This window comes from Poecilia latipinna, unplaced genomic scaffold (genome assembly GCF_001443285.1).
Source record: "Poecilia latipinna isolate Pla-1442-1.1 unplaced genomic scaffold, P_latipinna-1.0 Scaffold414, whole genome shotgun sequence".
Lineage (NCBI taxonomy): Eukaryota > Metazoa > Chordata > Actinopteri > Cyprinodontiformes > Poeciliidae > Poecilia > Poecilia latipinna.
The window spans coordinates 260,326-273,185 of NW_015113030.1; the positions used below are offsets into that span (position 1 = coordinate 260,326).

General features: G+C 40.4%; 1 protein-coding gene across 3 annotated transcripts in view; it reads left to right on the forward strand.

The window, feature by feature from the left end:
- The window catches only part of LOC106950656 (protein bicaudal D homolog 1-like), a 44,160-nt gene that overhangs the window by 7,741 nt on the left and 23,559 nt on the right, over positions 1–12,860 (forward strand). For all 3 annotated transcript variants that reach the window (XM_015037664.1, XM_015037666.1, XM_015037665.1), the window contains exon 2: positions 11,718–11,930. In XM_015037664.1, the coding sequence (XP_014893150.1) occupies positions 11,718–11,930 (213 nt within the window). The remainder of the gene's footprint in view (positions 1–11,717; positions 11,931–12,860) is intronic.

The window sequence follows — 12,860 nt, forward strand, 5'->3', positions numbered from 1 at the left end:
TGCTGGAGCTCCACTGTGGTTGCTAGGTAATGGACTGGATTTCACCAGGGTTGCTAGGTAACAGGCCTGTTACATTCCTAAACCTTTTGAAACTGCTCAAAAAGATTAATCTTTTTACAAAAAACAGCTGGGTGTTTTTTTAAGCATTATGGATGTTTGTAGCAGAAACCCAAATGAAAATACAGAACTGTGCAAAATGTGAATCCTGCCTAATGTGTCCCCTTTAACAGTGAAGAGCTTTATCCTGTTCTGTAAATTCAACAACAAACGTGTTACTTGATGTACTTTCTAGTAAAAATCAGAGGCTTTAGGGTCATAATGTGTGGATACATAACTGGGGATAATTATTTAATCTGCTTATGGTCAGTCTTAAACTGAAACAGAATGTTGATGCATGAGTTTGGATTTGCTATAAGCCTTAGAAAATCTCCAGGTTTGATCTTAAAGAACAAAGATGCGTCCGTGTTCCACATTTGCATTGCTGCTGCTGTTTGCATATTTTGTTTTTGCAGTTCTTGCTGCTCTGATCCCAGCTGGTGGAGAGGATTCTTCGTAGAACTGGTGTTAATTTTCACCTGCTTCTTTTTAAAATGGAAATATAACAAAAAAACACAATTTTAGTTTTTCATTTTGCTTGTGAAGTAAATGTCTGCATCTCTTTGCTGCCTGAGGGCAGAAGCAGAGCAGCAAACCGAGGCTGCTCTCGCTCTTTGTTCTGATACTTTTACTTCTCTTTGTTTTCTTTCTGCCCTTCGGCCCAGTCCTGCTCTCGTCCCTCGTTTTCCCGTGTGTGTGTGCGCTCTTCGACTCTGGATAGCTGCATGAGCAGTGATGGACACACTCCTGTGGTCCTGCTTGTTAGCGCTGTTTCCGGGCAGATCAGAGTCCGATGAGAGGAAATCAGAGGCTGGAGGAGGAGATGCCATCACAGCAGAGCAGAAGTCTCATGGCTGTGTGTCAAAGTGGCCATGAATTGCCATTTAATAGTCAAACTGCCTTCCATATTATGATCTGAATAATTATTTTATTCAGTCGATTTACTCATTTCAAATTTAGAAATTGCTTAGATTCGACCAATAATTTTGTTTCTGTTTGAAAATGAGAACCAGCGCTAATAAAACAATGCCAAAGGATGAAATGATCTGTTCTGATTTATATTTTCATTTTTTAAAAATGGCATGTGGAAAATGATTTATTATAGATTATAATCAGTGTAAAATCTTTACTGTCATGACAGTGTTTGTGTTTCTACAGTGATGATTTGTTTTGGTGATGATCAGTTTGAGCCTGAAAGGCTCCATTATGGAACCAAGTTATATAATGTTTTATTTATTTGACAGAAAAAGATTAACAATAGATTTTTATGATTGAAATGCTGCATTTGTGGTTTTCCGTTCATATTTAAGCCAGTAACTGTTAGTTATTGAACCTGTTATAGTTCTATCAGTCATTGTGATGATTAATCAATGAATCACATTTAAAAAAGGAGACATTCTGCTGTTTTTTATTTTATTTTAGATATTGAAATGGTTCCAGATGAATAAGATGAATAATATAATCTCTGCTGCTGCAGGTAAATTGTTGCAGATTATCACTGAACAGCCAGATTGAGCAGAACCGTCGCCCTCTCAGCCACGTCCGCTTGCATTTTTTAACATTAAGTCACTCAGTAACAAAAGCAGCAGACAGGTTGTAAGTCGCCTCCATGGTGAAATGGCTGGAGGAGCCAAATCAATCCATGATGAGATGCTTTTTTTCTTCCATTTTTTCCACCTCTGCACCATCAGCTCACCGTCTCCTGTTACCCCCTACCCCCTTTCCTCTGCCCTCCCCTGCGGTCTGAACCCCCCCTCCCCTGGAGTGAAGCGGTAATTATCCATCGATTTCTGCTCTGCTTGGTGAAAATGTATCATGTCAGAGCGGCGCTGTGTGTAGTGTAGCATACATAGTGGAAATCAGTGCATGCTGGTGCAAACGGCGCGGCGCGGCATCAGACCAAACAGTGGGAGAATCTGCAGCTGAAGCCATCTGGGAAACATGTAGCGTCTCCTGACAGGCGTCCAGGCGCGGGTCAGAACAGAACCAACCCACTCCACCTGCTCTCGTTATATCGTTGCTAAGTAGACAGATTAAGTATTGAGTTGCAGTTCTGGTGATGTCAACCTGTGACCATAGCAACAAGCTCCGGGATGCAGCCCAGTTTGGTCATCATAACCCATCCAGTTTTGAAACATACATTTTTCCTTTTGGTTCATTTGAAGCTGACATCTCCATACAAGCCAGAACCTGCACAGAAAGCTGTGTTTTGCTGCAGTGAAACCCAGTAGGAGCAGGACGCCCCTGCCTGCAGGATGCTGTATTGATTAGTGGTCGACTTTAGCTGTGTCTGCTGCAAACTCTGAAAGCAAAGCAAAAATTCAGGCAGTCTTCATTTTGGGAAAACTTTTGGATTCACAACAGAAAAATCTTCCTCCAACAAGCTGATGTGCTTCTGACATTTTCTCTCTTTATGCCTGTTTACAGAAATCCAGTCCAGTTTTTATTTCTTCAAACCAGAACAAGAAACTTTTCAGGCTGCAGCAGATTTCCTTCAGAGCTTCAGTTTAGATGCTTTTCATTGTTGTTTCCTTGTTGTTGATTTTAGTTTGTGCATCTTGAAGTGACAGTGATTGTGTCCATTGAGTCGTCATAAACATGTATGTATGAAGAGCCCTTCTGTGTAGATGCTTTTACTGAGGGAAGGAGAACCAAAGCTGTTTTCAGCTTCAGTGAGCTGCTAGAGTCAGAGGAAGAGCAGAGACGTATGTTTCAAAGAAAACTGTTTACTTTCTACAACTCTCAAAGGCGGCTAAAGAGAGACTTTCAGTGTGATGCCTACTTGCAATTTTTTTGTAAATATAACATTTACGAAGATATTGCAGCTAAAAAATGCTAAAAAATACTTTAAAATATCCTGTGTCGTTCCCTCTGCTTCTAATAGACATATTTAGTAATTTGTCATGGCTGGAAGGGCCAGTAAACATTTTGTCAATGTAAAAAAATGAAACATGGATCTGAAGTTGGACTTTTCTCTACTGATGTTAGCATGTTAGCACTGTGTTGGAGCAGCTGCTCTCTGAGAGCAGAGTTCATAAAGGCCCAACGTGTTGGCTGTCTGCCTGTCTGTCTGTCTGCCTGCCTGTCTGCCTGTCTGTCTGTCTGTCTGCCTGTCTGCCTGCCTGTCTGTCTGTCTGTCTGCCTGTCTGTCTGCCTGTCTGTCTGCCTGTCTGTCTGCCTGTCTGCCTGCCTGTCTGCCTGCCTGTCTGTCTGCCTGTCTGCCTGTCTGCCTGTCTGTCTGTCTGTCTGTCTGCCTGTCTGCCTGTCTGCCTGTCTGTCTGTCTGTCTGTCTGTCTGTGACCGCTGCAGGCGTCCAGTTACCCTCAGACTCTCATTTGTTATTTACATTCTCAGTTTTATTTTGACTGTTAATCAAATCTGCCTTTTTGTTGGTTTTGTTAGTAACTAAAACACAGACAATGACTGGATACCGTCGCTCTTCCTGCACTAGTGACCTGATTGTTGTCCAACCCAGACTGGTTCTGAACCCAGACTGGTTCTGAACCCAGACTGGTTCTGAACCCAGACTGGTTCTGAACCCAGACTGGTTCTGAACCCAGACTGGTTCTGAACCCAGACTCGTTCAGTCTCCTCCTGGTCCAGGTTAATGAAATCAGGCCGTTGCCTTTCAGGACGATTACCTTCCAGACTCCGAGCTACGGATGCAGGTGGTTCAGGTGGTTTAGAAGAGAAAATGCATTAAAAGAGTAATTCATATGAAATGATTAAGTGTGTCTTAATCTCCGTCGGGACTGAATTCATTTGTGCTTTAAGAAAAACACAGAAGTTCAAAACATTCAATCGAGCTTTCAAATATCACTGTTTACGGCTTGAAAGGCTAAAATACATCATTATTTTATAAATTAATTAGAAATTTAACAAAAACTCATCTTCAAATTATAATCAAAAATAAACATAATTTAAGGCAGTTTTACTGTTCTCCTGTTTACAGTATGATGAAAAACTTCAGCTTTGACTTTGAGATAATCAGCTGCATTTCTTGCTATTTGGGAAGGGAAATAAAGAGTATTTGGTTTTTATTTTTTTCACAAATGAATTCTGAAAACTTTGGCTTGCATTTGTATCCAGCAGCTTTTAGATGTTTGATTTGAGCTCATGCCAGTCAAGCAAGCGGTGTGTCTTTCATTGAAACATTATTCTCCAATAATGAGCCCCTTTCAGGGTCCTAAGCTAAACAAAAACTTCAAACTTTTTCCCAAAAGTGCAAAGATACTTTATATTTTGTGGAAATTGATGCAATGAAAATGGATAGTTTCCAACCTAAATACAGAAAAATAAATGTAAAAGAAAATTACTGGTGCTTTTGGTTTCATTCTGTTCGATTTAATGTAATTACTCAATAAAAAACTGATAAACTGCTGAAGCCTGAATCTGTTATTACAAACATGAGTTGGCTCTTTGTCATTTTTGTTAAGGGCCATTGTGGAGGGTTCAAAGAGCCACTTGTGGCTCTGGAGCCGCAGGTTGGAGACCCCTGGTTTAGATTTAAATCCAGTTGGGAATCTGCAGCAGAGTTTAAGAAATGTTTTCCACAATGTTCTGCATCTAATCCGGCTGAGACTGAGCTGCTTTATGGAGGAGAAAAACGTTAATCGTGTATTATTTCCTTCAGTTTTCCCACATTAAATCTGAAGTCAGGGGCTGTAATGTTACTGTAATCTCTGTAAAATGAATATTTTACTTGAATCCTCGGATGTTTAATGTGAAGTTTTTGCATGTGGGAGAATAGTTTTTGTTTTACACTAAAAAATAAGATCAGATATGAGTTATCAGTCCAGTTCTTCCTTCTTTTTTCTTCCTTCCATCATTTTTCCTTCGTTTCCTCCGTCAGTCTGAAGACGTTCATCCAATCACTGAGCTTCCTTCCTTCCTGCTGCCTCTTTAACTGAATGGTACAAGTCAAGAGTAAATACCATCAAAACGTATGCAGAGGTTTGCTTCAGTATATGTGTGTGTGTGTGTGTGTGTGTGTGTGTGTGTGTGTGTGTGTGTGTGTGTGTGTGTGTGTGTGTGTGTGTGTGTGTGTATGTGCGTGTGTGTGTGTGTGTGTGCAGCCTATCTTCTGATTGGCTGGTGGATTCGTCATCTCCGCCTCATCATGGACTCATTAATTACTGACAGCAGCTGCTGTAAACATTTCAGTTTGATTTGATCGTATCGGGTTTGTTTTGCCTGAATTCCCAGATTTAAATCAGGAAACTGGAAAATAAAAATGGATTGAAGGATTTAAGTTGAATGAGGGATTCTGGGAAATTTTGAAGCAGAGCCTCCCGCAGGCTGTGTTGTCCCCATTCTGTTGTCTTACTAGCTGGGAATTATTCAGTATAAAACATATTAGTTTTTTTCTCCTGCTGGTAATCTGTATTAAATTATGGATTATTTTATTTTGTCAGCATAATCAGAGGGAAACAGGCGTCAGATGCCCTTTCCCTCCGTTACGACCTGTGAAAGCTTCATCCCAGCTCCGTGTTTCTGCTGTAAAGCTTGCTGCAGGCGGGGAAATGAAACTACAGGATTGTCATCGTGCAGCCGGCTTTCTCAGTAATAAACTGTAAACATCTCTGCTGATCCAGGCGAGGAGCAGGCCTCAATCTCCTTTAAAGCTGTACTTATTGATTATATTTAATAAAATCGGACCAAGCCAACGTGGACATTAAAAATGTCTGATGTTTCTGTGGATCTGCAGCCGTGATTACCCAGCTTCCCCTGCCTGCTGGCGACATGTGCGCTTACAGGCCTTACATCTCTTGACTTGGCACTTTCCCTGGTTCCTGAAGCTGATGGCGACATTTCTGCGTCCTTGTTAGAGGCTAAATATGGCTCCATCTGCCTCATCACAGACTCATCATGGAAAACTGCAACTCACTCTGTGGCCGTCAACAGAGACTCAGAATGAACAGACAAACCAAATTAAAATGTTTGGATGAAATGTAATGACATAATATTTAGTGATTGTCCTGTTTTTACTGAATTAAAATATTGAGATTATGAGTTTTATTTTCATAAAAAGCATAGTGGCTGTTGTTAGGCTGCATGATCTGCAGCTAATATGCTCAATAACTGTGGCTGCATTAGAATGTAAATTTTATTAAAAATATTTGTTGATACTGTCATGACAGTTTATTATGAAACAGATAATTTGTGAAAAAATCAAGCTTCTCTGCATTCTCCCAGCACTAACTAAAACCAGCCAATCAGATCCAGGAGGAGGGTCTTAGTGCTGCCAATCACTCTCTGTGTGGTGCTGCTCATCCCACTGTTGCTCTCTGCTATTCTACAGCTAGCATAGCCTGTCATGAAAGCTAAAGATAGTTAGCATAGCCACCAATAATGCCAGATAAACAGTTATTCTGTGACAATGAGCTGTTTCTCCATTGTTACCACATTTAACAGCATGTACATGAGGATGATTGACAGCGCTAAGCCCCTCCTCCTTTGTCTGATTGGTTGTTTTCATTTCTTCAGTCGGCATAGCAGCTCAGAGAGGAGAACTGCCTTTTCACCGATTATCTGTCAATAATATTTTAACAAATATGTAAAAAAAAATGTTTTTTTCATAAAACTTACACACTGCAGCTTTAATTTCGGTTAATTAATTATATTTCTTTTAGCAAGTTCAAAGTTTTACTGCAATCGCCTTTCATTGCTGCAATGATTTGAATAAATAAAGACAAATAATAGAAATCAATAACTTATTTTCTAATGACAGGTTATCTGATTTCTTCCTCTTAAATCTGTGTGAATGCTTTACATCACACACACACACACGCACACACACCCTCTGCCTCTGTCAGCAGCAGTCCTGGTCATCTCTCTCCGTGGTTCTGAACGCCCTGCTGTCCCTGGCTGGACGTCCATCTGGTCTTCCTGTGGTCGTGTCTTTTTACGTGGAAGATTCCTTTATGAGTGGCTTGTTTCTGCTTTTAATTAAATGATATTTGCTGTGCTGTAAAGATAAGAGCTGGAGACGCAACACAATGGTTATCATACAGTAATGTGATGTTTTTTTTACATTTTCATCACTGACAAAACGAAACAAAAATCATGTTTTTATCTGTCTGAGATCAGTAAGGATATTAGACTGAGAGTAAAATCCTTGATTTGAACTGAAGAACACTGGTTGTGTCGGCATTCCTGCACTGAAACTGTAACTGCAGCCTGCTGCACTAAGCCCTGACCATGAAAATCTGATCAAATCTGCTGTAAATCCCTTCCTGTCTTTACATTTCTAATAACAAGTAAACTTCCTGCTCCAGTATGTGTCACAGATTAAGCCATCCCTTAATGCTGCGTGTGCAGAAAGATTTCTGTTGCACGCTCCCTCCCAGAAAATACAGGATTTCACACCCTAAAACCGTCCCCTGACTCCTCATTATGGGCTGCAACACAATGGGAGGGATTTCAGGGTCGCACCCTCTTCCTCCTCCTCCTCCTCCTCCTCCTCTAACATGGTGCAGTGTTCCTCCTCCTGGTTTGGCCCCAGGAATGAATATCTACAGCCTGGGATTCTATTGTTAAGACACTGAAGTACAAAAGGCAGATGAAGCCTGAAGACTGAATACATTAAATGCTTTTCTTTGCAGAGAACTGAACAGGTGTTCAATGAGAAACTCCAAGATTAAATCAGTTTTATGAAAATGGTGAAAACTATAAAAGTTTACAGTAAAGATGTAGTTATCCAGGTTTGTAAAACTGCCAGTTCAGATTTTGCTTTGAGAAATTAAAAGTTTAAGTTATTTTTCCTGCCTGGATCGATGGCCTACTGTGAGCATGAGACACTTTTCACAAACACAACGATAATTTGGAATTGAACAAAAGAATATATTATGATCTTTACCATCTTAAGTCAGCCGTAAACAGAGTTAGCATGACTGAAATAAAAAATTTTCTAGTCATGTTTGTTGTGAAGTAAGAAGATCCAAATGCAGGTATGGATAAAGCAAAATTCATTTAATGGATATTTTTTGCAGGGAACAAAACTTAATTATATGAATAATCAAGAGGCCGACATACAGAACAGTTGGATCTGAAGTGGAAGTGGTAAAATTCAGAGACATTTGGATTTTTATGGAGTGAAAAAATCAGAATTGAGTCGTTCAAACTGCTGTGTTGGATATGGGTCACATTCTGCCTGCCTGGACACACTGAAGCGCTGTTGTGTTTTTGTTTGGTTAGTTTGTTATGATCAAGTCGATGTGGGTGGTGATGCTGTGGGCAGGAAGAACCTCCAGCAGCAGTCAATCTTCTAACAAATCTAAAAAGGCTTCTGACAGAAGTTATTACTGTTTGACAGTCTCATGCTAACATGCTAACAGCTCAATGTCCCAATATTCCACAGTAACATGTTTTGGACGTCACCATTAGATGGTAAGCTAGTTCTGCTATTCCAACTCCTTTGCTTTGCCGCTCCTCTTTAAATCTCTATCTGGCCATTTGAGCTTTTGAAATGTTAATCAGCTTCTCCCAATGGTAAAAAAAAAATACCTTGTTGTCATGGTTACACATCACAACAATTGTCCAAAAGTAAAACAGAAAAAAAAAATCCTTTCAGCTAACAAATATTCCAGAGGAAATAATCATCCAAACCTGCAAAAATTCAACCAGAAAAGTTTGATTTAACCATCAAACTACCATCAGTTGGTTCTGCATGAAGCTGAAACATCCTGAGCCTCTTCATGTGTCAGCAGCACTGCACGTCCATCACCGTCACTCTGTGTGATTGTCTGTAAGTGGACAGGAAATGTGTCCCGTGAAGGAAGAAGGTCTGTTATAAAACCGTCTGCTGCTCGTTAGGATCCTCTCTGGATGAGCGGCTCCTGACTCATTGTCTCTAACTGGGACATCGTGTCTCTCTGTGTCTCCATCTGGCTCCAGCTCTGCATTTCCAGCCAGTCAGTTTGAGTTAAGAGCAAAATTTAAGAAAATTGAATTAAAAACTGTTGGAAAAAAAACTTTCACTCATTACTTTTGCTTCAGTGCTACTTTATTTGTGTGGGAGCAGCAGTCATGTGAAATCTCCCCTGTTTGCTGGGCAACCTGGCAGGGAGCAGAAACTCCCACAACTCGTCCTGCGAAGTCCTTTTCTTCTGCTGATGCTGCCAGATTTCTCGTGTCCCACCTCCTGGCCTCAGCTTCTTTGCTCTCGTCGATGTGGGAATCTGGCTCGTTCGGTTTCCCCGTGCTTTGAATTAATGAGCTGAGCTTTTTTTTAATTGTTCACATGCTGTTCCTTTTCCAATCAAGTCCTTCACTGCAACCACACTGCTGCTCTCTGGAGAGCGAGGGAGGACAGCGGGGAGGCGGGCGGGACAATCTGAAGGAAAACAGAAAAAACTGGAGAACAGACTAATAATAATAATAATAATCGAGCTACATTTTGCTTTGTTTACATTTTTGTGCATCACTGGATTTTACCCATTAAAAGTGGAAGTTACTGAGCAGGTTGTTTATGCCTGAAGGCTTGGATGTTCTGTGTTTGCATTTCTTTCAGTTGACTGATTATTGCTCACTTAATTCTTATGCTAACTCTAACTTTGTGTTTCAAAGGCAAAATAAAATGTTCTGTTGAAGTTAAATGTCGTGTGGGGACGTCAGCCTCTGCCTGCAGGAGTCTTGGCTCTAAACCTGGACATGTCCTGGTCCAGATTTTTAGGTTATTTAGGAATATGAAGCTGCTCAGTTGGGGGCACACTTCGGCTATGTGCTAATCGCTTATGTTAGCGCTTTAGCGTTTTTGCTAAATTGGAAACTGTTTATCAGACTTTGCTTCTTCTAAATTAAATTTCCAGACACATTATGAAGCGCTAATTTACTTGACTGTTTTATAAGCTTCCATACAAACATCATGTGGAGCCCCCTAGTGGTCTGCTGCAGTGTAATATTTAGAGATTTTTTGCTTTCTTATCACTCTTAAATGTTTTATATCATCAAAAAATTCTGAAATCAGACTAAGACGATGTGAGTGAATCCTGAAAGCAGTTTGTGAGCTGCTTTCTGTTTCTCTGATCACAGTCAGAGATCACAGAGTTAAACAGAGAAATCCCTCAACAGATCCTGTCTGACCTGCAATGCCATCCATTCATTTTCCAACAGTGTGGAGAAATAATTTGTAGCCACATTAGTGACTAAACATTCACTAAATAAGAGAAAAATATTTTCCAACATGAATAATTTAGATTTCTTGAACAAAAGCGAAACAGAAAACTGATCCGTTGTGGGAGGAAAAAATCAGATAGTGATTCATGTCTAATGGAAAATAATGGAAACTCGTATCTGATAAATGATTCATAATGAACAGGGAAGAGGATGTTTATTGGAAGGAGGAGTTTAGTCATAACCTTCTTCATACATTTTTCTCTGTTTATTATTTTGGTTGTCTTATTAATCATGATCTTCACCCTAAAGCCTTCTAGTATTTCTGACCTTGAATTGTTTACAGTTTCACATCATGTGTTAATTTTGAGCATAAAAATCTCCAGACGAAGCCGCATTGATTGACTGAGGCCAGCGGCACCGCGGCCCGGTTCTGCTGAGGCGCTGAGACCAGGGGAGGGGTCAGAGAGTATCGAACCGCCAGGCTGCTGCTTCACGGAGAAATCCGTCTTATACTCATGAAAGTCTGACTGCAATCAGAAATAATGGCAGAACCTCAAACTCTATTTATGTTTTAGTTTTGTTATTTTGTTATTAAAACCTGCTGTGTGTTTGTTACTCATCTGATGCTGGTTTGAGATTTTTGGTTTTGATCATTTAATCAGTCTTTCTTTATTATGCGTATGGGTTAAAGCACATTAATTTATTGTATAAATGCTGAAAAAAAATATTTTTTATTTTGATTCTTTAATTTTAGGAAAGATATAATGATTGATTTTGATGGGAAAGTGGTTTTGATGGAAATACATTTTTGTTTTTTGGAAAATTTTGAATAAATTTAACCTACTGAAGACTTCACATTTTTACTTTTCATCTAGTAACGTTTTTTTTCTGTAGTAAGTACCTTATTTAATTTTCTTCATTTATCATTCACACTCTTTCTGTAAAAGATGAATGTTTAAAATGGTTAATGTATTGATTATCATACCCTGCAGACACAGAGAAAACAAAGACATTCATGAATTAAAATTTCATCATTAAGAATTAATTAAAACTATTATTTTTCCTTAGTTTGTTTGGAAGGTTTTCAAAGTGCTGCTGCTGCATTGATCATCTTTGAGATCAGTTAATGAAGATGATGGATTAAGTTGAGTTTTTCTCTCCTTTCCTCTCCATCCTTTCAAGTCGTCGTTTATGTGGGACGACTTGACGTTGAGGATGTTCAGCTCCGTCTGAGTCTCTGTTCTTTTTATTGGCGAAGCAGCGCCTCCATGATTGGCTCCGTTTGTTCTGTTGGTGCTGCTTTGGTTTCCTCAATCAAGCCTCGGCGCCTTCAGTCAGCTTCCAGTGATGTGAAAACCTGTGTCAGGAAAATGGGAACAGTGTGTCTATTGATCTGTGAAACATCAGCCGCCGTGGACGGCCCAACAGGTCGCTCATGTTGGCGACGACCGCAGTTTCGCCTGGCGGCCAGCTGCAGGTCCGTCATGTGGTTTCTCTCTCTCCAGGCGTTCGGTCAGGCCTACACCAACCAGCGCAAGGTGGCAGAGGATGGAGAGACCATTGAGGAGACACTGCTGCAGGAGTCAGCCTCCAAGGAGGCGTATTACATGGGCCGGCTGCTGGAGCTGCAGACGGAGGTGACGCTGAGCCGCTCGGTGGCGTCCAACGCTCAGGCGGAGAACGAGAGGCTCAACGCGCTTCTGCAGGAGCTGCGAGAGGTGAGCTTGACTTATGGCAGATTTATTTTCATTTTGTGAACGTGAGGTAGCTGGTTGACCTTTGATGACCTCTGGAAGCATTTATTGATATTTTTAAAATGATAGCGGCACAAGTGAATATTTTTGCTGAACAAACGTTTGACAGTTTGGTGAAGAGAGGCAACATCACTCAGGTGCAGGTGTGGAAGTGGACAGCTTTTACTGTAGAACAGGGGTGTCAAACTCAATTTCACCGAGGGCCACTTCAGCATATTGGCCCCCCTCAACGGGCCACATTGACGGTACAAATCAGGAGTGCATCCCTGCTAAAACACCCCAGACAAAAGGTTGACTTCCCTCATTCAGTTCTGTAGAGGCTTATAATGAGTAAATGATCCAGGTGTGTTAGAGAAGGAATCCATCTAAAGCTGCAGATGGTAGCTCTGGAAAACTAGACTTGGGCAGCCCTAGCATAAATGTATAAAATACAATGTTAAAAATAAATTAAACACCTCATATTGTTAAATGTATTGAAGTTTTAAATATTACATTTGAGTTTCCATGGATGTAAAATTACTGCTCAGTTTAAAAATTACAATATTTAAATCAGTGTTTAAAGGTAAGAAAACAAATAATAAAAACAAGTCACAGATTTAGTCTCAGAGGCAACTGAAACCAGTTAATTAAAAACATTCTTTCTGAATATCATCTCATGGTCTCTGAACTAAATGCGTCTTTCTGACCGGGAGCTGACGGCGTGTTGAAGAGTTATGGACCGGACGCTTTGGAGCGTCTGGTTAGGAAGCACATAACAAACCTTTGGTTGAAATGTAGTTTGTAGTCAATTCCTGCTCAAAACCTATTTTAAGTCAATCATTGGCCTATAAAATGCTGGGGGGCCACATGTGGCCCGCGGGGTTTGAGCATTACACCATAGAACTGCCAATAGGC